The 23121-nt window shown below is 39.6% G+C and overlaps 1 protein-coding gene and 1 long non-coding RNA gene across 5 annotated transcripts in view; one reads left to right on the top strand and one right to left on the bottom strand.

Moving 5' to 3' along the window:
* The window catches only part of PLAGL1 (PLAG1 like zinc finger 1), a 47964-nt gene that overhangs the window by 6323 nt on the left and 18520 nt on the right, over positions 1 to 23121 (bottom strand). The window contains exons 2-5 of one of the 3 annotated variants that reach the window (XM_085299257.1): positions 21108 to 21150; positions 5657 to 5812; positions 4558 to 4670; positions 1880 to 2029 (exon numbers count right to left, since the gene is read on the bottom strand). In XM_085299257.1, the coding sequence (XP_085155383.1) occupies positions 1880 to 2029; positions 4558 to 4670; positions 5657 to 5812; positions 21108 to 21126 (438 nt within the window). In that variant the 5' untranslated portion in view covers positions 21127 to 21150. Of the gene's footprint in view, positions 1 to 1879; positions 2030 to 4557; positions 4671 to 5656; positions 5813 to 10297; positions 10446 to 21107; positions 21151 to 23121 lie in introns of those variants that run through there. The other 2 variants (XM_085299259.1, XM_085299258.1) reach the window with 2 other exon arrangements.
* On the top strand, positions 800 to 3909 carry LOC146599040 (uncharacterized). 2 transcript variants are annotated; one of them, XR_014895121.1, is made up of 3 exons: positions 800 to 889; positions 1500 to 1567; positions 3313 to 3909. It is a non-coding gene; the product is annotated as an uncharacterized LOC146599040 (long non-coding RNA). The 2 variants fall into 2 exon arrangements; XR_014895120.1 differs by having other exon boundaries at positions 828 to 889; positions 1309 to 1567.

Here is a 23121-nt window from a genome sequence, read left to right as displayed (position 1 = left end):
CATAATTCTATACATTTTTAAAACACTTATTTATGGGGACTGCAGTCGTTAGGTCAGCCCTTACTCTATCAGCAGTGTTAGCATGACATTTACCTGTATACACACATGTATGCTTTTGTAGCTCTAGTTTCACAGCTCAGGTTTTTTCTACCTGTATTCCAAATTCCTACTCCATCTCATTACAAAACAGTGGGAAGAGGAACCAGTATTTCTACTCCCAACTTAAAAATTTATTCAAAATAGCTTGAGAAAGTATCTTCACAACTAGACCCAAGGCTCCCTCATAATATGACCAGCAGGGTGTGCCTAAGCATAGCAAAAGGCTATAATTTTTATTGACCAGGACAAAATCTGTCAGATTTCACAAAACAGTGAACTTAAGAACAGGAAAACCAAAGTAATTCCCTATGATGCATACTGTAGTTAAGGTTCAAAAGCACATTACTTTTAGCCTAAGATACTCCGCATTTTAGTATATGGGATGCAACCCTCTGTTACTGCAAACGAGCAATGTTTTGTTGAAGTTAGTGGACCATTGCTCTTTTTGTGCCAGCAGAGAGCTAGCTCAATAATATTTAAATTACCAATAAGCTACCAATTCATAACTACAACTTCTCAGAAAAGCATTTGCTCATGCTTTCTAAATACAGCACTACTAACCATGACAGTTCAACATGTCTAGTATGTATTTAAAATCATATATTCAATCTCAAATGATACAGGGCACGTTAGAATTTCAACATTGCCTAAGTGGTCTCAGATTAGTATCTACAGTTTTACATTGATTTTCTATTTTTAAAGCATTTAACTATCGTTTTTACGGTTACAAARGACTTTAAAGATGTAAAGATCAATCACCATTACCTTATTCTCACATCATCACTGTATGGTAAGTACTTCTCCTACTTTTCAGGTGGAAAAATGAAAGTGGAACAATGAAAGTAAATAATACTCCCCCACATAAATGTGTGTCAAACTTGGACATGAAATTGGAATGCTAGCTTTTAATCCTATAGTAACTTCTTTGGCTAGTTTCTCTCAATAAAATTTCTTTTTATACAGCTCACAATGATATACTAGTATTAAATTAAAAAGGATTAAAAAAAAAGGAAAATAAGAGATCTTCAACACACAGATTCCATTGTAAGAAAATCTTCAATTTCATAAGTTTCTAAAAGACTAAGTTGTCACTGATTAAACTGTCCTGTCAAAGCGGCCAAAACAACATAGGGGAGGAAAGCAAAAAAATCAAGTCTGTATATTCCAATGYTATTCATAGATACAGAGTACTTTGTTCTCTTTCCTCAGGCACAGGCACAGTCCAGAAACTCTACCATAAACCGATCATTTTATAGCAACTTCGCAGTATTGGAAATTCTGTGGTTCCAGATTTAATGAGAATGGAAAACAGTACTTAAAGATTCTACATAATATCCTGTTTCTGAGCACCTGGTGTCCAAAAATGTAATAAAAGAAAGGAATGTGTTCGCCTTTTCCAGCATGAAGCACTGCTGAATCTAATGCTGCTGGACACTCTCACCACAGGCCTATCTGAAACTGAAGAAAGGTAAGACTTAACATTCACGTTTAAACATGAATGTTGTCATGAGTGATACCTGCGGGTTTTTCACTCTGCTCCAATTCTTCACTACCCAGAACAGTAACTATACACTGACTTCAACTGGAAAACCCAATGCACTGCTTGCTTTACTGTGGATTAAATAGTACAAAAGCGGGTGCATAATTAAAAAAAAAAAAAAAAAAAAAAACAGTTGCTTGAATACAATCAATCTTTCATCTGTGAAAGGGTTAGTCTTTCACAATCTTTGTCTGTGAATTATCATTTAAATGATAGGTAAAGCAGGGTAGGTTTAACTACCTTAACAGTTGTGAAGTAGACTTCTCCGCAGTGCTGATAAGCCACAAGAGTCTGTTCTTCTTGGTTCCGGGCTAATCGGACAAACATCATCCAGTTTCCACAGTCCTCATTGGGAGTGTCCAGAAAGTACTTCCCACCATCTTTCAACACCTGAAATAAAGTGGGAGGATGGGAGAAAGAACACGATAAAACCAAGTCCTGTACAGAGACGCATTATTTTTCTTTTCTTTAACTTGGAATCATGGCTACCAGTTATTTACCTTCTCCCAGTGATATGTCCTTTGAAATCATAGATGTTTTGAAACAGATCACTCTTAAAGAACATGCAAAAGAAAGTGAAGAGTGAACACTTTCCAAGGCACTCAGCTACTAAAATAACCACAGGCCTTTGTATGTATTTCCAGTTTATATTTCATCATTTTATGCTATATAAAGATAATATTATAAGGACTAAGTGCAGGCAGGTAGAAAGATAAGCTTTATGCTTAATGTACTTCCTGAGTACTTGATAATCTCAAACTTTAGTCCCATATTAATGCTATGTTTTGYATGGAACAATTATACAACTGTGTAGTAAGTCCAAAGAGGTATTGTACAATATAATGGCATTTTAACAGTCATCTCTTTTTCCCCTTAACGACACAAAGGTAAACACAAATGAACTATTGTGCCATAAAGATCTTTCTTGCTGCTTAATTTCATTCTTGTTAGAGTCCTTTTTAACAGAATGCCTCAGTGAGGCAAAATACCCCAAATCTGGAGCAAATTGCTTATCTGCAACACATCCTGGAAGATGGAGAGCTGAAGCTGCACAACAGATGGCAGTGCTGCATGTATCTGTTCTGCTAACCATTTAAAAGCTCTTGAGAATTAACAATTAATTGCAAAACAAGTTTCATTTCCATTGTTTTGGGAAACTATTTTGCCTAACTTTGTCCTATTTCCAAGGAAAATACATGCCTGTTAGATGAGCCCTGGTTTGGTCACCTACTCATAATTCTGACAGGSAGAAATCAAGGTACCTGCTGCTCTCTCTTGTCAGAAATGTGGGAATTTTGCCTCTTCTTGTGAAGAAACATCCCATTCATCAGGCAGAACTGTGCTTATCTGAATATACTTCTAAATAAATTGGGCTGATAGGGAATAGACTGCATTTTAAACTACCTTGGTGAAGAGGAAGGAAATGGATGTTTAGCCCCTCCATGCTCACAAGCTTGTTAGCGCTTGCTGTATTCTCTGTATTTATAAGAATTGAAGCTTCTTGTAAGGACTGAAGAAATTTTATCATGGGGAAGAATAAATACTCTTTGGTGCCAACATCTCCTGAAAATCCACAGAAGAATAGTGTTACTTTGCTGGTAGACCACTCCCATGACCTCCCTGAGCAAAGGCTGTCTAAAGCGACTGCTGAATCTATTTCCTTTGTTCTCTAGCAAAATTAYAGGAGCTGTCTGTCTGCCTGTGGAGCTGTTTGCTCCACAAAAGACTGTTTCCCAGGCCCCAGCCCCTGGAGAAAACATGACTGAAGACATAAAGCCTGTTGTAGGACAGTGGTTGAGGGTCACTCTTCCGTGAGTGCTGAGAGGGCCTGACATTCAGCATGGGCTCCGCAAGGACTGGGACTTGCTGGGGAGTCCTGTTGTGGCTGGACTATGGACTCAGTGAGACAGAGTCCAAGCACGACTGGGCATRCCTTCAGCTATGTTTCCTTTTGACCAAGGACCAGCATAGGAGGGATGGACTTCCTCAGCCCAGCTGAAGGGATGAGCACGACCAGACAACTGGAACCGTGCAGCAGAGCACACAGACCAGGTTTAGTGGATTTCAAGAAACTATCACTCCCAAGAAACTCTGGTGGCAAAGGATGCGCATGCAGATAGATCTAAACTCAACTGGTCCGGAAAAAGGCCTTTATTTGTACTGGATGAAGTACAATGAACAGTGTCATGGTCCAGATGAGGTGATCAGTATCTGAATATGCAGTAAAGAATAGTACTAGTCCTAAATAAAAATCTGTCTGAATAAACTGAGTTCGTACACTATATATCAAATTAGTGAATATATATATACACATATATTTTTACATCACTGAGAAACGTTTCTTCATCCCTGCACTGCTCTTCTCTACTAAGCAGGTGCCTTAGTGAATATTTCTGTCACYACTGTTAACTCAGAGCACAAACTTAACCCTTCACCTAGCAAGGGTGGTAAGACAAAATCCCTTTGTTTTATTTCTGTAGCCATGCTCTGTGAAAAGTTTATCAAGATCTGTTAAACCAATAGGTAAATCACTGTGGAAATAACATTCATCCTAGAAAGTAAATAGACAAACTTCTAAAAACRCAGCATATAAGAACACTTTGGCATTTTGGGGTATGCTCTGCAATCTAACATTATGATTTAATTTCATTATATATTTAGAGATCAGAAGTACAGTTAATTAACTAGATTAGAAGGCAAATGTGCAAATGTTGAAGACACATATGCACTTCATATTCAGTGACAGGGCTTTTACATAGGGAACTGGGGCAGAAGAAGAAAGACACTTGTGCTCCTCAGTAAATAAATAAAATGAAAAATACAGCACTGCTTTTTTGATGCTTGAAATTCAACAAAAAAATCTCCTGTAAAGTTCAGCAGAATTTCTGAGTTAGTTAGTTAGTTAGTTAGTTAGTTACCTGCAGGACTAGCCTGCTCTCATCATAGCGGGTCAGTTTTGTAGACAGTTGACCAACATAAGGACCAAACTGTGTTCTCTTCTGTATTACTTTCTTAGCAAATACTCCAAGGACTGCAAATAAAAAAGACCAGTCTAAGTTAATACATACATCATGAATTAATCATTTGTTTCCTGTATATATACAGCTATAAAAATGGAGATATACACAGTAGTACCAAACATGTGACTATATCTTCTATAYAAATAAATCAGGTAAATCACCCTAAGGGCAAGAGTCTGAAAGGATGTAAATCTTTAAAGAGGCTTTTCAAAAGTGGAACTTGGATTGAGTGCAGTTTGCAAAAGTGCCTAGATCTAYGACAGGATATTAAAGTGCAAGATGACATGCAATACTCAAAACYGCTGATGTTCTTCAATGTACAAGCTGATGCTATAGTGCTCTGCTTGTTGACATAATGACAAGGTTGTCCTCTCACAAACTGAGTGGAGAGGACGTAAAAACACAAAATAAGCTGTCTTACTCATTCTAATTATTCCCCTAGCTAATATCAGTGGTACAACACAAAAAGCATATTATCATTCTCTTTCTGAAATGTGATCTAGGCATAATCCAGTTTTGCACAGGTAGTTGTGGAAAATCTGCATGTTAAGGATGTAGTTTCCATGTGCAAATTTGRGAATTCAAACTGTCCTGTCATCAGAGTGTAGCAACGGAGTCTTCATGTTACCTGAAGATGCCGCAAAAGGGAAATGAATCCCCTCTGTTCTCTTGAGTTTGCAGGGGAAGAGGGAGAATGGAGTGGGGAGGTTAGTTGTCATTTTGTTTCTAAACTTTATTGAATACTGTCTTCTGCCAGTTAAATGTCACAGCAACTCTGGTTGCTGTCCTTCCATCAGTCTACGCATTGACGTTACTGGAAATCAGTCATAAAAAACAGTGGCTGAATGTGAACTTTAATAGTACTCAGCTTAAAACAAAGTAGCTTTCGTACTGTTTATACCCAATGCCACATCTTAAATTATTCATGAAAACAAGCCAGGGTTAGTAGTTTTGCCTYCTCTTACTCAAACAAGGGAGAAAGAGCTAAAATACTTACTTTGCTGGTTTCCAGCTCGCAGCTCCAACACTCGCAAGGTAAGGTAATGAGGTAGGGTAAGACGGGCTCGGCTAGGAATAACCCTATCTTTAGCCCTGATGAGTGGCCCATGGAGCTTGCATTCTCCTATAAGGCTTTTACCGCAATCCTCACACCCTACAAACCCMAAAAAGAGAATTCAATTAAAAACAGAAAGATACATTGTTCTCCAATTTAGTATTTTCCAATTTTGTCATCTGAGGACTATCTTGAATTACCAGTGTTTTTCTTTACAGCATTTCTCTATATAAAGTAGTAAAATAGTTATCTGTGTTTTGATCTGGTGAGCCAAAACTGAAATACGAAGGCTTGAAATAAGTCCTCCAGTCTTTGCTTTTTCTCCTGTGTGAATTGGTAGGTCTTGAACTCCAAAGATTTATACATGTACTTATTTGGAGGCACTGCAAACAGAGCCACTGGAGACTAGGACAACAGCAAGATTGAAGCTCACAGTTTGCACATCTAAAAATCAAGGTGTATATATTTATATATAAATGAGAAGGGCAAAGTTACTAGTAAAAAGCAAGGTAACTTGCCGAGATCCAGGGAGTCCAAAAAAAAAAGATCACTGTGATCGAGTGCCTAAAGCATTCTCAGCAGAAGACAAGACCATCAAGACACCATGAAAAATGAGTTGTATAGGTCTTAGAGTCACAACCCACGTGACAATGACATCAAGAACTGCCTCCTCATAGACYATGCTGCCTAAGGAAATACCTGTAAGGAATACACTCTGCATTTCTTGATCGTTGCTTCACAGTAATGACATCTGCAGTCTGAACACATGACTCATCCAAAAAGGTCATTAATGAGAAATGTACATCTGCAAATTCAGACTTTCCTCCAGCACACTATGATATTTTTGATTGAATCTATCTCAAACCAGTTGCCGGGGAAATGCATACTGAGTAGTGACACAAATTAGCAGTGAGACCCTTTAACAAACGTCATCCAGACACTGGTGTTACACAGGGTGATGTGAAAAACACGCGCAGCAGGTCTTGCACAAAATCTTTTTATAGACGGTAGAAATGAAACTGGTGAGCCAACTACTTCTTATAACTGAGCTAAAAGGAAAAGCTGATAGCAGTCATCTGTGACTACCTTGTCTTGTTTTACTTCTGAAAAGGCTGTTGAGCAAGTCTATTCAGTAACTTACAATAAGCAAGAGAAGAGAAAAGTCAGAAAAAACAGAAGAGTTCAAGAGAGCCATGGGAAGCTGTAGCAAAGACTGGGGCAGGGGAGATGAGTCTTCCMAACAGATAGGGCAAGCAGCCAAAGACAGGTCAAGGGAAGCCTAAGGGGTCAGCGGGCACCACCTGGAGAGACGTCAGAGAAGGTCTTTGAGAAAGGGCAGTACTATTACAAATGAAGTATTCAGGCCAGCTCCAAAAGAGGTAGTTTCAGCCTGTAAATACAGTTAGGCACKTGACTAAATTACAGGCCTCAGGAGTCTAGTCCCAGCCCTCCCAAGTCTGAAATTTTCCTGCCGAGTTCCCTGGGCTCGTCATCAACCATAAATGAGGAGGATGACTTACATATTGGTCAGCCTACAGATAGCTATATAAGGTGGCTGAAACTGGGACACAGCAGAAAGGACTAATCACAATCAATTTCTAATAGATAACATCTTTCACTCTCATCAATCTTCATTCTAAGAGGCAACGCACTTTTAGCAAATGAGAAAATTAATTAGAGACATTGCAGCAGTCCATGCTTTTTACAACTTTTGGGACCATGCAATATTTTGCACAGCTCCCAGACTGCACACCTGCACTAAATAGCTGAAATCTATGATTCTTTTTTGCTAATGCTACTGATAAAGAACATGCCGCTCCAGAGATATGTTTAGTTTGCTTAAAATAAGCAAAAAACAAAACAAAACAAAACAAAACCCAAACCAAAAAACAAACAAACAAAACCCCCCCAAAAAACAAACCAGCTGCAGAACTAATTTTTCTGGCTACACACTGTTTTATAAGCCTGAAAGTCCTTTACAGCTAGGCTTCTAGAAAAAAAATATTTTCTTAGTGATTTAACTTAATAGGCTTTTAAACAAATTACCAACAGCCTATGTCTTCTGAGGGCAACAAAATTATTGCGGGGTCCTCCATTGGCTTCCTGAGCTTACCTAGAATAATAGTGACTTTGTTTCAAGCTGAACAACTCCTGCATGCAAACTGCTGAAAAACATTGCCAAAAGCAAAATGGAGACAAAGAACTGCTGTTACAGGGAGGATGTATCTAATCATAAAGTACACAACCTTATCAATCCATGCCATGCCTCTGTGATTCRTCACGACTGCGAGCTCCTGAGCAAACCTTTTAGCCGTCCTGGGGCACTACCTGCCAAGGAGGCCCCACGGTGGCAGCAGGCTGCTTGCAACATTTGGGCAAGCAGTGCAGGGCTGCTGGAAACAGGAAACAGAGAMAATCAGGCCATAATGGTCTCTCTTGAGTCTGCCTCCAAATTCAGCCCTAGCACCCTGTTAAGTTGACCCCCAAGCACGCACCCTCTTGCTGCTCCAGTAACTGATTTTGTTATAAGTTGCAAGCAAGCACGACACAACTAAAAGGCTCGTGACCCAGTGCCCCTTGGCACAGCCGTGGCAACTGCAAATTGTGTTCAGCTATCACATTGCTATTTGGAATAGCCAGCTGATCCAACTCAGTTGACAGGTGGTATCATCCCCACTCGGTAATTTAGTGACTCGCAGTCATGTGGACTTGCCTTTACAAGCACAGCTGTAAACTGTGTCTACACAAGAGGATGATTTAATTTTGAACCAATAGAAACAGCACTCTTGGGGGTCAGTTAAAAACATGCACATGGAAGATGCTGGCTGCAAATTAAAGTTATGCTAAAAAAAGAAATCTGTTGGTAGAAAGGTATCTAAATGAAACCTGAGATTCTGGAGTCTGAGGATGTCAATCCAGAAGACTTAATAAAGCAACAGATAATTCACCTTCTTTAACTTGTACCTTTTATAGTTGAAGCAAATGAGTGTCTATATACTTATCATAGCAATAGTCTAGCTATGCCTTAACTTTTACTATGGTTTTATTTGGCTSTTACTTTTAGTCTTGCAGAGACATTGAATCCATAGTCAAAGTTGACAGAAGGCAAACACAGCAACGCAGTCCCAAAAGAAAGAACCTGTCCCCTATGATCAAGACGTACAGTGTGAAACAATTCCCACAGCATGGGCACTGGGAAGGCACTCCTCCAAAATTAGGGATTGCTTTAAATCAGCACAAGTACTGAACAAGCCGCAAAGCTTACAGATCACAGAGACGAAGGGCTACACAGATGCACGCATAAACTGTATGACGAATCCGCCGACTAGCACTGAATGAAATTAGCTCCAGAATTGGAAGTAGTCAGAATTAGAACAGTGCTCAGAGTTAATTAGCTTTTCCACCCACTTCAGTTGGTATTCTGGCAGCTCAGCACATCTTGATTTATGTGTTTTCAAAGCACCTTGCTAGTAAGGCTTGTGATTCTTCTCTGGTGACAGCATGTTGAAATATCCAGAACTAGCTAATAGGATTTTCTGTATTTTATTACATGGGATATGAAGTCCACTAGATAATTTAGCCATTTAACAGGCATCCTGGAATTACATTTACTGTGCAGTATTTCTGACTCCAGGCTAGCTGCCTGACTCTGAATTTATTGCACACTAAAAATTGTTGGGTCTATCAGAAATATAGGATGGGTCACTATAAGAAAATCCTACCTAAACTCTACAGAGCATCTACTGTTTTAGAAATCACCCTGGGGAATGGGGATCTTTGTAATTTTTTTTTTCAGCAAAAGCTGTCAAGTTCACTTTYGTCTTTGGAGGCAACTGCACAACAACAACTAACCCTTTGCATTTGAATTCTATAGCACAGATGCTGTTACAGAAGGAATGTATACATTATTATAGCCCCAGAATTGCACCAGTTTGCACAGCTCACTTGGGTTTTATTCCTACTTTTAACTTGGCTACTTCAGCAAAAAATAATGATTTCAACAACAGTCTCAGAACATACTCTAGTAAGCTGCTCTGAAATACAGAACTTTGTTACAGAAACAACATGCACTTTGCAGTACTAACACTATGAATTAAATATTCTGATAGAAGAATCAATTTTGTGCTGAAAACTGTTTCCTGCTTTCTGTTAGGAACTTCAGTGTATCACACTCTCCCCACTCCCTTAAATGATATTCATACAAACAAAATTAATGGATTCCACATCACAATTACAGGACAGTGTCCAAGCATGCAAGAGAAAAATAGACCTGCTTCTCTTGTTCTGCTTTCCTGCCACTTAAATGAGGAGTAGTCAACATAAAGAAATAAAATAGACTCAACGAGAACTACGAGCTGTAAATGAAGGAACATTATGTCATTTACTGCAGCCCCAGAGCAGGAGTGCTATATTACACCTATATATATATACACGCACACACATACACATACATACATGTATACATATATATATGTATATATACACATATATACTTGCAGAATATCTGTTAGGCCATGTAAGCCCAGCCAAAATGCTGACAGCTCCCTTCCTGGGAGAGGGGAGCCGGCTGGAAGGATCKCTCACCTGTGCTGCTCCCCTTGGGCCAAGTCTAGACGAAAGCTGGCCTCTGTGAGCACCCCGCAGGCCACCGCTGGGCCACCTCTGCGGCCACCACGACTTTCCGCAGCTGACGCCGGGGCTGCCGACGCTGCTCCTCCGGCCAGCRGTGGCCGTGCCGGGGTGGCAGCACGCGCGAGTGGGGCTCGGGCAAACTCCGGTTCCCAAAACAGCAGCACCATCCGAGGCCGGTGCCAGCCCCGCAGACCTAAGCCCGGCCTCAGGGGAGAGCTCATTAGCGTGGGCAAAGCGCCACGCGCTGCGGTTGCGCAAAGTCCGGGCCCGGAGATAATGGGAGCTATACATAGCTATACAGCGGCAGCAATCGCTGTCACGAGAGCGTGAACATACCACCACTTCTCCAACCAATCAGCTTCAGAATCACAAATTTTAAAACCAATTTGCCCCAAACTAGACTGCATTAGGCAGTCCTTCTGTGTTGTCTCCAACCTCGAGTTCAAGGGACTTCACAACACTCGCATACTTCCGTGGCTCACAGACTGTCTACGACACTATTTACGTGCACAAAAATACGCATCCAGAAGCAAACCGTTCGTCTTACAACGTCCACTTGCAGTAAAGCCATCCTGAGAGAAGTGACCATTCAGCTGAGCAGCATTTAAAATTTGCTGCTCTGTTCTGCAGTATTAGAATTAGCTCTAGTGAGCAAGGGGAACAAAGATCAGTGCACGCAGCAGCCCAAATCCGAGTCTAATTACAATCACAAGATTTGCATAGCAAACAATGGTAATTTATCCCAAAGTTATACTGCACTGCTCTACTATCCTTGCTTAGCTTTTATGTGGAGGAACACTACATAAATATCTTGTTAAAATTTTCTGCGTGATATACATTGCACTTGCAGGATACAAGCCTCGATTCTTCTTACATAAGAGCACATGAGATTTTCCAGCTCTGCGGTTTGTTCTGAAGCACTCACTGCTGGAAAAGCTTGAAAAGCTTGTTTCAGAATATAATTTATTTGGCAAAAATTCAAAGTACTCAATTAGCAAACAGTTAATCCCAAGCAGTTTTCCCATTATTGTGGGCCACTGCCACACATTTCCGCTGTAAAAAAATGTTTATGAAAGAAGCCTTACGTGTCCTGAGGTTGATGTAGATGTATAAAATGCATTTACAAAGGAGCTGAAGCCCTGAAGTGATTAATAATTCATACAGTTTATATTAYTGAAAGCTCAAACTCCAGCCAATTAGAATTCAGAGGCTAAGAATTTTATTCAAATTCCATTAACTTATTTGCAATATTTAGCTATGATAAATTTTCTACTGACTGATTTTCAGTTTTTAACTGTTAACTGATCCCTAGTCCAAAATGAAAATAGGTGAACATGATTTCAGTTTCTCCTTTTGGTGGCTCCTCTCTAATAACAAAATCTTGTAAAGAATTAGAACTGCTCAGCTGTGCATGAGAAAAAAAATCAGAAAACCACACTAAGAGCTGAGTTTACAGGCATAACCAGTCACCTGAGCAAAGACATCAGATCTGCATATTCATCACACGTAGCATTATTTAATAAATATTAATGCATTTTCTATAATCCTACATCCAAAACAACACCTCAATGGAGAATTACTCCTAAGCACTCGAAAGCTCCGAGTGCCTTCAGTGAACTTTGCACAGTTAGTTCAAATGTCTGACGCAAGGGGACCATAAGCCCCCATGACTTCTGCCTAGTGCATCAGCTCAAAACCCTGGGAAACGCAGGCTGAGGGCAGTGCTGGCTCCTCCTTAATGCCCCGCATTGCCAGTTGCCAGCCCAGAGATCACACAGGAGTGGGCAAGAGTCCCTCAGGTCTTGGGTGTTGGTGGGGGAAGGAGGAGGAGATGCCCTGATCTCGCGCAGGGGTGAGCGGCATCACGAGAACCAGTGCCTAATGCCATTTTGGGGAGACCCATTCCCTGGGGAAGAGCGTGCTAGGTAGTTGGCAAACAACCCCGCAATCATGTTTAACATTAAGCACATTTATAGTAGCACGACCTCATTCTACTAAAATGTAAAACTTAAAAAATGAGTTACTATATTTGGAGACAGAAACAGCAAAATAAAACAGTAATGTGCCTTATTGCTGTCCCTTACATTTAGTCACATTGGCAAGCGAAGCTAATTCCCAAGAACTAGGACTCAGGACTCTAGACGAGCGCAGTCCTCTGGCACTGTCTTCCTGAAATAGATATTTATCTGGAGTGACACTTTTGCTTACAGATTCTTTACCTTCCCTTCTGCCCCTACCTTCCTTCCCAGGAAGAAACACTGTTCTTAGAGAACATACATCCTTGGGCCCCCTGTAGYCTCAAGCAGTGCTAATTAATCAAGGCATCCACTTCTACTTGTCCAAAATATGTCCTGTTTTTATGAAAAGATGCCTTTAGAAAGGACCCAGAGAGGTTTAGCACTTAGCTGACTATAAACAATCTTCTACATATATATATCTTCTAACACAAAGCAAACATGCATTTCCCAACAGGCATGAGTTAAACTCCAAAACTATTTGTTAGACAAACATATATATGATAACAATGACTATGATTCATTACTAGTTCTTAATAAGGAGTGATCATGATGACAGTCAAGCACATCTGGGAACAATAAAAGCTTTTGGACTGGCGACCACAAAGTACTATGATAGGCAGAGTCAGAAAGAATTTAACTAGCTTCCCATAAAAAAAGGCATCCTCCCATCAACCTCTATGAGGCTTTCTACTGCGGTCTTTTTGCTTAGCAAATCCAACAAGCAAAATAGTTTAGAGAAGATTCAAGGAGCACAACTCAAGCTGTGAAACTCAGAGACAATATTGCGTATAGTAGCTCCAGGAGGTGCTCATGAAGTCCGTGCAGCAAAAGATATACCCATGCTCTGGTGTCTCTTGCAGACTTCACAGCTAAGATTAAAAAATTACCTTCACATTTTGAACTCCTAAAAGGGCAATAGCTTACAGGACTTTCCTGTAAACGTAAAGGAAAAAAAAAACAGCAGGGAAGGTATATAGGTGTGTATCACAGTTTAACTTGACTCTACGGTCAGAACAACTAGTTTATCAAAATTCTTGGTATGTTCATTCATCTGAAAAGGACTTCAGATCAAGGCATTGGTTGATTGAAAGCTATGTAAAAACCAATCTTTTTCTGGTTATTCTTGGGACTAAAATGCATGTGTCACATTTCTGGTACACCTCATGGTTTTTGGTTGCTATCAGAATCCATAYGCACAATGAGTACAATCCAAATGAAGTCACTTCCTATAGTTTATATGTAATAGTTTCTAATCAGCATGAACAAAGACACTTCTCTCACTGCTGAAAGCTGAATACATTTCAAACAATCAAACTGAAAAATGCAGTTTGATTTTTCAGATTTTTTTTTCCTTCTCTTCCCCTCCCTCCACTGGCTTGGCATGAAGTCACATAAAATTAGTTCCAGAAACAGGGAAGGAGGCTAACAGCAAATTCACAGAAACAGCTGCCATTTTTCATGAGAAACAGTCTCAGTTAGCTAGAAAATGCACAGCAAAAGCTTCATGAGAGCCAAACCTTCCTATTGCATTCTGTCTCTCTCTCCTATATCAGTCAGCAGCAACTGTTGTTGCCGGTGCAAGACAGTGTCTCCCAGGAGCAGCACCTTCTTCCATTCACCAGCACTGTCCAAATTGTTCTGGTTCACAACTTCAGACAGYAAAATTAAAATCCCACTGCCCATAGAAATGCAGACAACCATGATATTCAAACTGCCTGTAAGCAGCATGTGGCCCATGGACCATACTTTGGTCCCCTTAATCTACATCTCTGACAGCAAATGTTTTACCTCCTGCAGCAGAAAAATATACCAAGCACATTTCTTTGGGGGACATTTTTGGCAGAGTGGTTGATTTACATTACTGTCAGATCTTTTAGTGGATAATGCTTCTGCTACTATTTTAATTTAACAGAGACACCAGAATTTTCTATCTTTATTCTAGCCAAAAAAGATGTGCATATGTCTTCCTGAGTATTGTACATATTMATATATACATGCACACATCCACATACACCATAACAAGTGTTAATACAGATGACATTTTTATTTATGGCTGGTCAACACCATGGGCTCAATCCTGATAAACAGTGTGCAGAGTCTCTAAGGGCTAATGCTTAGTATCAATTAGTTGAACTATTTCCCGCATTTGCAACAATTCCTTAAAAGGGAACGGCAGACTGAGTCTCCCTGTTCTTTACTCAGACAYATAGCGTCACAAAACTTTTCACTGAACTTGTTTGATATTGGCCACCAAGTTCAGACCTCATCTGGAGGAGGCCAACAAACAGCGTGGCCATAAAGCCTTCTCTCCTTAAGAAAACAGCCCAAACTGATTCTCGCTTTCACATTTGTGATAAAACTTTCAACATCAACTTGCAGGAACTTTCACATCAAAGATGCTATTGACTGGAATATATTTCTAGCTGATTGCTGATAGTAATCCTCCAGTATTTAATACATTTTTATGTAAAGCTAAACACCTCTATTGACACTTTGGAGAAGGAAATGCTGATTTATCACAAAACATAGTGAAGAAGCTTGGCACAACAGAGTGAAGGGAAGTTGCACTTATCCTGCAGCTAGATAACTTCTGCTTTCCCAGTTAACAATTCAGATCTTCCATCAGTATTCCAATTTACTCAAAAGAGGAAAAAAAAAGTTAATGTTGTTTTGAGCTAATGAATCCCAAAGCACATATTTATAATGCTGAAATATATTTTAAGTGTTCTCTTTAAAAGCATTACTTTTCTAAATGGAGAGTCATCAACAGCTTAGTAGAACAGCTTTAGCCTTTACTACACATCTCTTGAACAACAGAGGGCACAACCAACAATTTCAGTTATGGCACTAAACGTCTACTTGTTTGATTTCTAGAACACGAAGGATGCTTGATTTTCTATTTTTTATTCAGGCTTAGTTCCTATTAAATGACTGCAAGTATTCTTTGARGACTAAAGTCTCAGTCCTACAACTAGTCCTAAGTATCCATATATTCACTTCTCCACATAAATTTCCTTTTTTTCATAATATGACTACTCATACATCCAAAGAGCTCCATCTRTACACCTATACACAGATATCAGCAGAATCAGATCCTTTTTTTTTAACTATGCTTCTATTCCCAACAGCTTTGGCCTGTCTCATTTAATTGTAACTGCGTCTAAAGGCTCCAGGCTGCCTGCAGAGTGAGAAGAGATAACATGAACATAAGTTAAACCCCTCACCCTCTAGAGGTAGAAAATACAAATTCTTTGCATATCTCTATAAAGCCGTATTTGTTCTGTTGACAGTCGTCTTACTTTGAGGTTAAATAAATCCAAATTTTTTTCTACATTTGTTTATGATTAATTTCCAAAAATTCTTTAAAACTATGTCATGAAAATGTTAAATAGAAATCAGAAGTCTTTATTACTAAAATACACTTCTACTAAGAAACACCCTCCAAAAGTAAAATTGCAATTTGTTTCAGTTTTCAGACTTTCCTAACTCAAAGGACAAGGTGATCAGCAGATGTTAAAGGCACTGTCTTGGTGGAAATGGACCGTTTGTCAGACATTTCTTTGTATAACTCTAATCATTTAATCCGCATATTTGAGCCATATATGCTCATATAACTCACAAGGTATCTAGTGTATCTTAGGCTGTCAGTTAGACACCAATTATTTTGCACTACTTTTACTTCCAAGATCACCAAGAGACCACAGTAACATTAATATTTTACCAAGATCCTTGATGTCAGAAGAGCTCCTGGTACAAACGTCTTGCCAAAACATCCTCATATACTTCTCTATACTCCTATGGTTAAAGACTTTCCAATCCACTAAATTAAACATAGCATTCTTTCTTGCCTTATCGCTCAGCTAATAGCAGAAAATAAATGCTATCTTCTGACACAGACAGATCACCTACTTTCATTTCCATTATACTAACTAAAAAGGTCTGAATCAGATGAGCTTTCCATGGCTGTAATTCTTTTTTATTTATACCATTACAATCACCCAGAAACCTCCAGTTAGTCAACATTTTCATAACACATCTAGGAGATTATAGCATGAAAATGATCCAAACATATATATCTTTCCAACTTAAATTTTAGCTGCCTCCAATGCCTATCAAGTGTAAATATCAATACAGCTAAATCAGTTAACACTAGTGAGACATTTGTATAACAATAATAATACAGCTCACAAACACAGACACCACCCGGCTTGAGATCAAGGTTTTTACATCTCTGTCAAAATCATAAATGCACTTGTCTTTCCCTCTGAAAATCTTGGAAATTTAAAGGAAGAACTCAAAAGCAAAAATGTTGCTACTTTACAACTAAATAGAATGTTCCCATTTTCAGGATCCCAAAGTACTGTACAGAGAGCATATTTATATATGAAGCCCTGGTACTTCCAAGAAAAACAGGTAACTTACTTAATCTATCACAGAGAAGAGCAAACCAAGACAAAACTACTAAGACTACTCAAATTCAAAGTCACTCAAAGTCACTCAAATTAAAAATGTTAGACTGAGGAACCCAAACTACTCCAATAAAGCATAAAACTTCCCAAACAATGCCACTGAAATTATGGGATTATTCAAGAGTTTTAAAGGAACTGCACACACAGAAATACTTTGAATCCGGCTCACAACACAAAAACAATAACTCCTCCAGCCTCGTACGAAAGAGGCAGCAGGACAACTAATACGCCATTCGGAGCTTCCCCTTACACTTAAACCAGTACACAGAGAAGTGACATTATATAACCTTTTTCCTTCAGCGATAAGTTTGGCACACCTGAAAGTAGTAGCTTTCAGGCTCAGAAACCTTTTTCTTCAGTCACCACAAAAACTCATACGGGAATTCTGGGGATTTGTTCTCCTGTTTTAAGCAGGACATTTACATATGAATTACAGACCAAATTCCTYTGGTCTCATAAACTGCTCCGGACTTCCACGAAAAAAATACTGCTTCTTCGCTATCATCCTCATCTTGCTATTCTTTGTTGTCTTAACAAAAAGAGCAGTATCTCTTAAAAACATGAAGCATAATGGCAGCTCTGTCTCTTGCTTTTGAGTCTCTGCATAGAAGTAAGAGTTTGGAAATACAAACTTACATTTCAAGGGATTCTGGATTCCTAGATTTTCTGCCAGACAGAAGTACTTGTTGTTAGCCAGCTGCCATGTGTGCGTATCAATGCAGTGATATGCACTGGTCGAGAAAACATCGGATGTAGTTTCGCAGATTCTCAAAGACACAAAGCACTGCACGTAAGAGCCCACAAAARTGACTGGTGTTAAGGACCTGACTGCAAGACCCAAATACCAGATTATTTCCCATTATTTTTCATATCCATATTTTTCAATCACCTCCAATTAAAGAATAAACAAACACATACTGAGGCTTTAAGCAACACCAGAGTCACTTAGGTGTTTCCCATGACAGAATACAACACAAACATTGTTTCTGTGCTCAGGAACACAAATGCAAACATTTCACAATCGTACTATCTTTAGGAAATCGAAACAATTCTTACCTTACTTAAATGTGTATTTTCAGTAAAAAGTCATGCTATTCCAGCCCAAGGTGGCAGGAAACATGCCATCTTCGTTCAGCACACTTTTCCAAATACCCCAGTGTTCAGCTAAGTCTAACTCTGCTCTGTTTTGTTTTCACAAGAGGACCCATTCAGCACCATGTGCTCCTTTTCAGCTGTCAATAAACAGAAGCAGTGAATTCCCCAGAGCTTCACAAAGCTAGTTAGGCACAGCCATTCATTTCTCCAGGAAAACAGGGCATTGATTTCAGAGAATTCCCAGGGAGCAGCTCCAACAAAGAGATCAAAGACCCACCTCCCCTCCTGCTTTGCTTTCAGCCCGCCTGGCTGGGATGAACAGCGACAGGTTGCCCCAGGACGGGGGCTCGAGCCCCCGGACCACCTCGTGCTCCATTCACGCTCATCTGCTTCCTACACCCCAGGGACAGCCCCCGGCGCGAACCATGACAAACCTCTGCATTCAGGCAGCATAATATACTGCACGCTAGTTCATCCGAGGATAAAAAGAAAAACAAGCTCCGAGGGAAGTCCGTCGCTTCCCTCATCGGTGGAGCCTCAAGAAGTGCCAGACATTTTATAAACTTCTCTCTTCTTTTTCTTAGCTTCTCCATCAAAAACGGTGAAATACTGGCTGYCACATATTCATCAGGCTGAAACTTCACTGGGATGTTGGCTTTTTTGGTTTATTTCTGCAGGCTTGAAGACATAGCTACTGAAGTCTGAGTTCCAGCCAGGGCAGCCCCTGTATTGTGTAGCCATGAAATTCTCTTTGTGTAATTCACGCCAGACTACAGCATTTTTYTCCTACAAATCTAAGGTTCTTGTTTTGTTTTGCTTAGATTTTTTCTTTTTAATTATACATCTAGTCCTTGTTAGTTTGACCTGGAACAACATCTCTAATCCTAGAATTTGACCTTGTATTAAACCAAGCATTAGTAAAAAAGGGTGCCGTGGTTAAGGTTAGGGACTGAACGTTTAGGCCACACCTCTGCTACCAACTAATGTGGGCCAGAAACTGTTTACTGCCACTGAGACCACCAAGTCCACATGTCTAAACAATTCTCCCCTTCTTCCCTCTCCCACCACAAATGGGTTGGTTATGTCCACATTCCTTACCTGGAACAGACCCTGGAACAGAACTCCAAACATGCTTCTGTATCGCCTGTTAGCACAGGCTAATATTAGCCTCTATGGCTGGGCTCTGTATTATTTAGTATTATAAACACAGACATAAAGCTCTATACTGAATTCCTGTCCTGTAACAAATTTCTCAGGTTACTCTTTAAAATCATCCTGTTCGCTGAAATTTTTCAAAGGCACTACCTGGTTGTCATAAATCCACATGCATGTGTTTTTCCACTAGTGGCAGCTTGGAAAATCCCTTGAGCACCGGTGCTGCTTTGCAATTATTTACACATCCTTGAGTGAGAAGAACAATAGCTATCCCACTAGTAGGACCAAGTATCACAATACTTGCCACAGCACAAGCAGTACAACACTCGGAAGATGAAGAGACGAACTGCACCAAAGTAGTAGGGAAAACTGACCATTGCATCAAGGACAGCTGAGAACACAAGGAAATACAGAATTGCAGAAAAATCTAGGCTGGAAGGGACTTCTGGAGATCATCTGGTTCAATCTTCTGTGAAAGTAAGCCCTTAAATTAGTTTATCCAGCTCCCTGTCAAGCCAAGCCTTGAACATATCCAGAGAAGGAGATTCTACCACTTCTCTGGGCAGCCTATTTCTATGTTTAGCAGACCTCACTGAGAAGAATTTTTCCTTAAATCCCGAGAGAATTTTCCCTGAAGCAACTTGTGGCCATTGCCTGCTGTCCTGTCATCCTGGTGAAGGAGGACTTCCTCTGTCTGTCTAATTACCATTTAGGAATTGGAAGCACTGCGATCAGATCCCCACAGGAACCTTTTCTTCTTAAGGCTGAAGAAACCCAGTTCTTTCAATCTTATTTCATATGTCAAGTTCGCTAACMCACTAATCATTAAGAAAAGTGTAAGAAAGACATTGACACTGAACTGAAGAGAGGAAAATGAAACAGTGCTAGTGCATAAATTAGCTAAGACAGCTGACCTAGCTTAAAAGCCTGAGTAGAGTTGAGCAGTTGTAACTGATTTTGACCAGGACAAATGCGCAGTCACCTTATCCTCTCTCCTTTTCTTAGCATTTAACTCTTGACAGCAGTCTTCCCTAATGACAGTGTCAGGCATATTGAATTCTTTATRAATCTTTTTTAGAGTTCTCCCTGTAGTTTCATGGCACTTGAACATCCCTCCAAATTGCCAGTACATAGATAAAGATAGAAAAATGTACTGTCTTAAATGAACTTGGTGTTGAAGTAGGTATATGGCCTCCAYAAATAGCTGTTTTTTGCCAGTCAGCCACTAACTTTTTTATTATTTGGYTATAGTTATTGTAAAAAAAAAATCTTTATTTTATTAGTCAGAGACTAATWATATGGGTTTCCAAAATTCCCCTCTTGTACTGCACAGTAGTCAGCTGAACAGCCTGTGAAGGCAACGATAAAAAATTGGAAGCTGAGACACTGGACAGATTCCAAAAGAAAGTAGATTGGATCTATAAGCACAGAAAATGTACTTGATGCTGCAGTGATCATAGGCTGCAATGAGAAAGTGTGAGTATCAGGGATGCTATGGAGGTAGTTTTTTGCAGTAGCTGTGACAACAAATTATAATAATATGTTGTAGAATAATATGTATATTCTTTGCTCTAGAAAAAAAGATATATAATAATGATGAGGAGTGAGATTTGAATGTGGCTAGGATAATGGTGTCTTGGTAACACAGGAGTTAAATTCACAAAAGGATTTAAAAAAAAACATAAAAATTCACCCAGTAATAATCTTGGATATTATTTGTGCCAAAGACAGATAAAACATTTTAGACAGAACTGCGATTTTTAAAGTCTCAATGAATCAGTCTGTTCTTACACTATTCATGGGCCAGATTTTTACAGTTCTACTCATATTAAGTCATGCCTTACTTCAGGAATAATCCCACTGATTATAATGGTAATATTGTTTCACAGATGTCTCCAAACAAAAGAAAATGTAAAAGCAGACATTATATTTAAGATAAAAGACATCAATTATGAGCATATCTGGGAATCTGTTAAAAACATATAGTCCAAAAAAATCACTGTGGGATGATCAAAATGTACTTACACAGCAGGTCTGAGGACATGTTTACAGATCAGTCAAAGGAAACCTACACAAAATAAATGAAAAAGAATGATCATTTTTCTGAACTTAGATTATTCACATTTAAACCTTAAGCCTTAAGCTAGGTATCGTACACATATCTTTTTCAGTTCTTCAAATGGAGACAACATACCTAGGGAAATCTAACAAGGAAAAAGTACATTTTTTTTTTGCGGATGAAAAGAGTAAATCCATCTATTTTTCTATTTAGGGTGAAATACTGATAATCATGATGGTTAGTAAGCTACTTCCAAATTAATTGTTYTAGGCTGGGAGGACTGAGGGAGGAGAAGCATGGAAGAAGGCAACGAAGGTGACAGGAAGAATGGATGGCAAAGAAGAACAAGAATCGAGGAGGAAATAGCCTGAAGGGGAGTACAGAAGAGATAAGTTAAGAACACAGAGCAGGATGAGGTGCAGAGGAGTCAGTAACCTGCTGGTGAGAACATGTCAAGAAAAAAGCGGCAACTTCGCTGGATTGTCCATAAGTGAGATGAAGAAGCTGTGACTGTGCTACCTGCTGCCATTTAGGAGTAGACTGAAGTGCCAGTTTCAAGTTTGAGAAGATGAAACTCCTGGTGACCCGGTATAAGCATCTAAGTTGTGGCCTTGGCTTGAGGACATGCAATTTGTCCCTTGACATAAGAACASCCATGATAAGCATTCCCCCCACCGTTTACTCAACGATGATGTAAAYACAGATCACCACTAAGCAACATAACAAGTACAATAATTGCATTTATCTAACTCATAAATTTTTGTATTTCCATTTGTAAGCACTCATAGACCTCATCCCAAGATCATGACACACTTAGTAAATCATGCTTGCTATAATACTATATATCTAATCACAACATAACCAAATCCTCATGGATGTAAATACAGTCAATCCTAGCATAAAAGATATTACGCAAAGAAAACACACTTTATAGATGCTTCAAACTGTAGAAGTTGGAAGAGTTTTGACATCAAAATATAAAGAGCTGCCCAGTCTTTCCCGTACGCTTAGAATATTTCTTTCAAACCCATGCTGCCTTCACTAAAGAGCTAACAAGTGTATGCTTTGCATTTTAAAGAGTAATTGTGTTGGGGGGAGAGAGGGCAGTGAGGGGTGGTTGAGAGGTATGCTGTAGTCTTTATTTCAGAAACTTCAGACTTTCAGTACAAAACCAAAAAGATTCTCCCCACATTTGGGCTGCACACATTCCCTGACATCCAGGGGATAAAATCAATAGCAGGCAGCTCATCAGAGACCTACAGCAGGTCTACAAGCACACTACAAGCAAAGACACTTCAATTGCTCACGTATATTTATCTAGTGCCTCTTGAGATGCCCTAGGGTATCTGAGGCATCCACACGAGGCAAAGGGAAGTAACACTGGTTGTACAGGAAAACAGCTGCTTCCTGGACCAGGAGCTAGAAGCCAGGCAGGACTACCCAGGGCGTCTGAGACAGCACTAGAAGCTTATGTTTAAACAAATGAATCAGGTCCTGTGGTAGTGCTCTTTGGGTCCGTTTTTGTAAGAAGCCAGGCAGAAAACACCCAGGATGCTGGTATATTGTTTCCATCTCAGATCAAGGGCAAAGCTAAACATGAGGAGCTAAGCAGAAGAGCCAGCACATCAACTACTCTTCTGTAGCCACTGTCCACTGCTAAAACAGTGAACATRCATCTTAGTATAAACTAGATTTTGTCTCAGACTGGGACTGTGTGCATATGTGTGACAGAAGTAGTAAAGGAGAATAAGACTAAAAAGACAGAAATAGGCCTTCTTTCCCAGACAAAAACAGCCATGCCGAGAGCAGGCTTTCTAAGCAGCAAGTTTCTTAGCCTGGTATCAGCCAGAAAATACTTTCATGTCGCAAAAAACCACTTTGCAGTTTGACTCCACTCTGGACAAGAGTGAGGCACTTGTTTGTAGTATTAATTTTTATGAACTTTGGTCTTGTGGAGGGAACAGTGGATTTTAATGGCAT

Source organism: Rhea americana, unplaced genomic scaffold (genome assembly GCF_003343005.1).
Source record: "Rhea americana isolate MKP2758 unplaced genomic scaffold, rheAme1 scaffold_149, whole genome shotgun sequence".
NCBI classification, from domain to species: Eukaryota; Metazoa; Chordata; class Aves; order Rheiformes; family Rheidae; genus Rhea; species Rhea americana.
The sequence above is the reverse complement of the archived record's forward strand: the minus strand, read 5'-3'. Positions and strand labels throughout refer to the sequence as shown.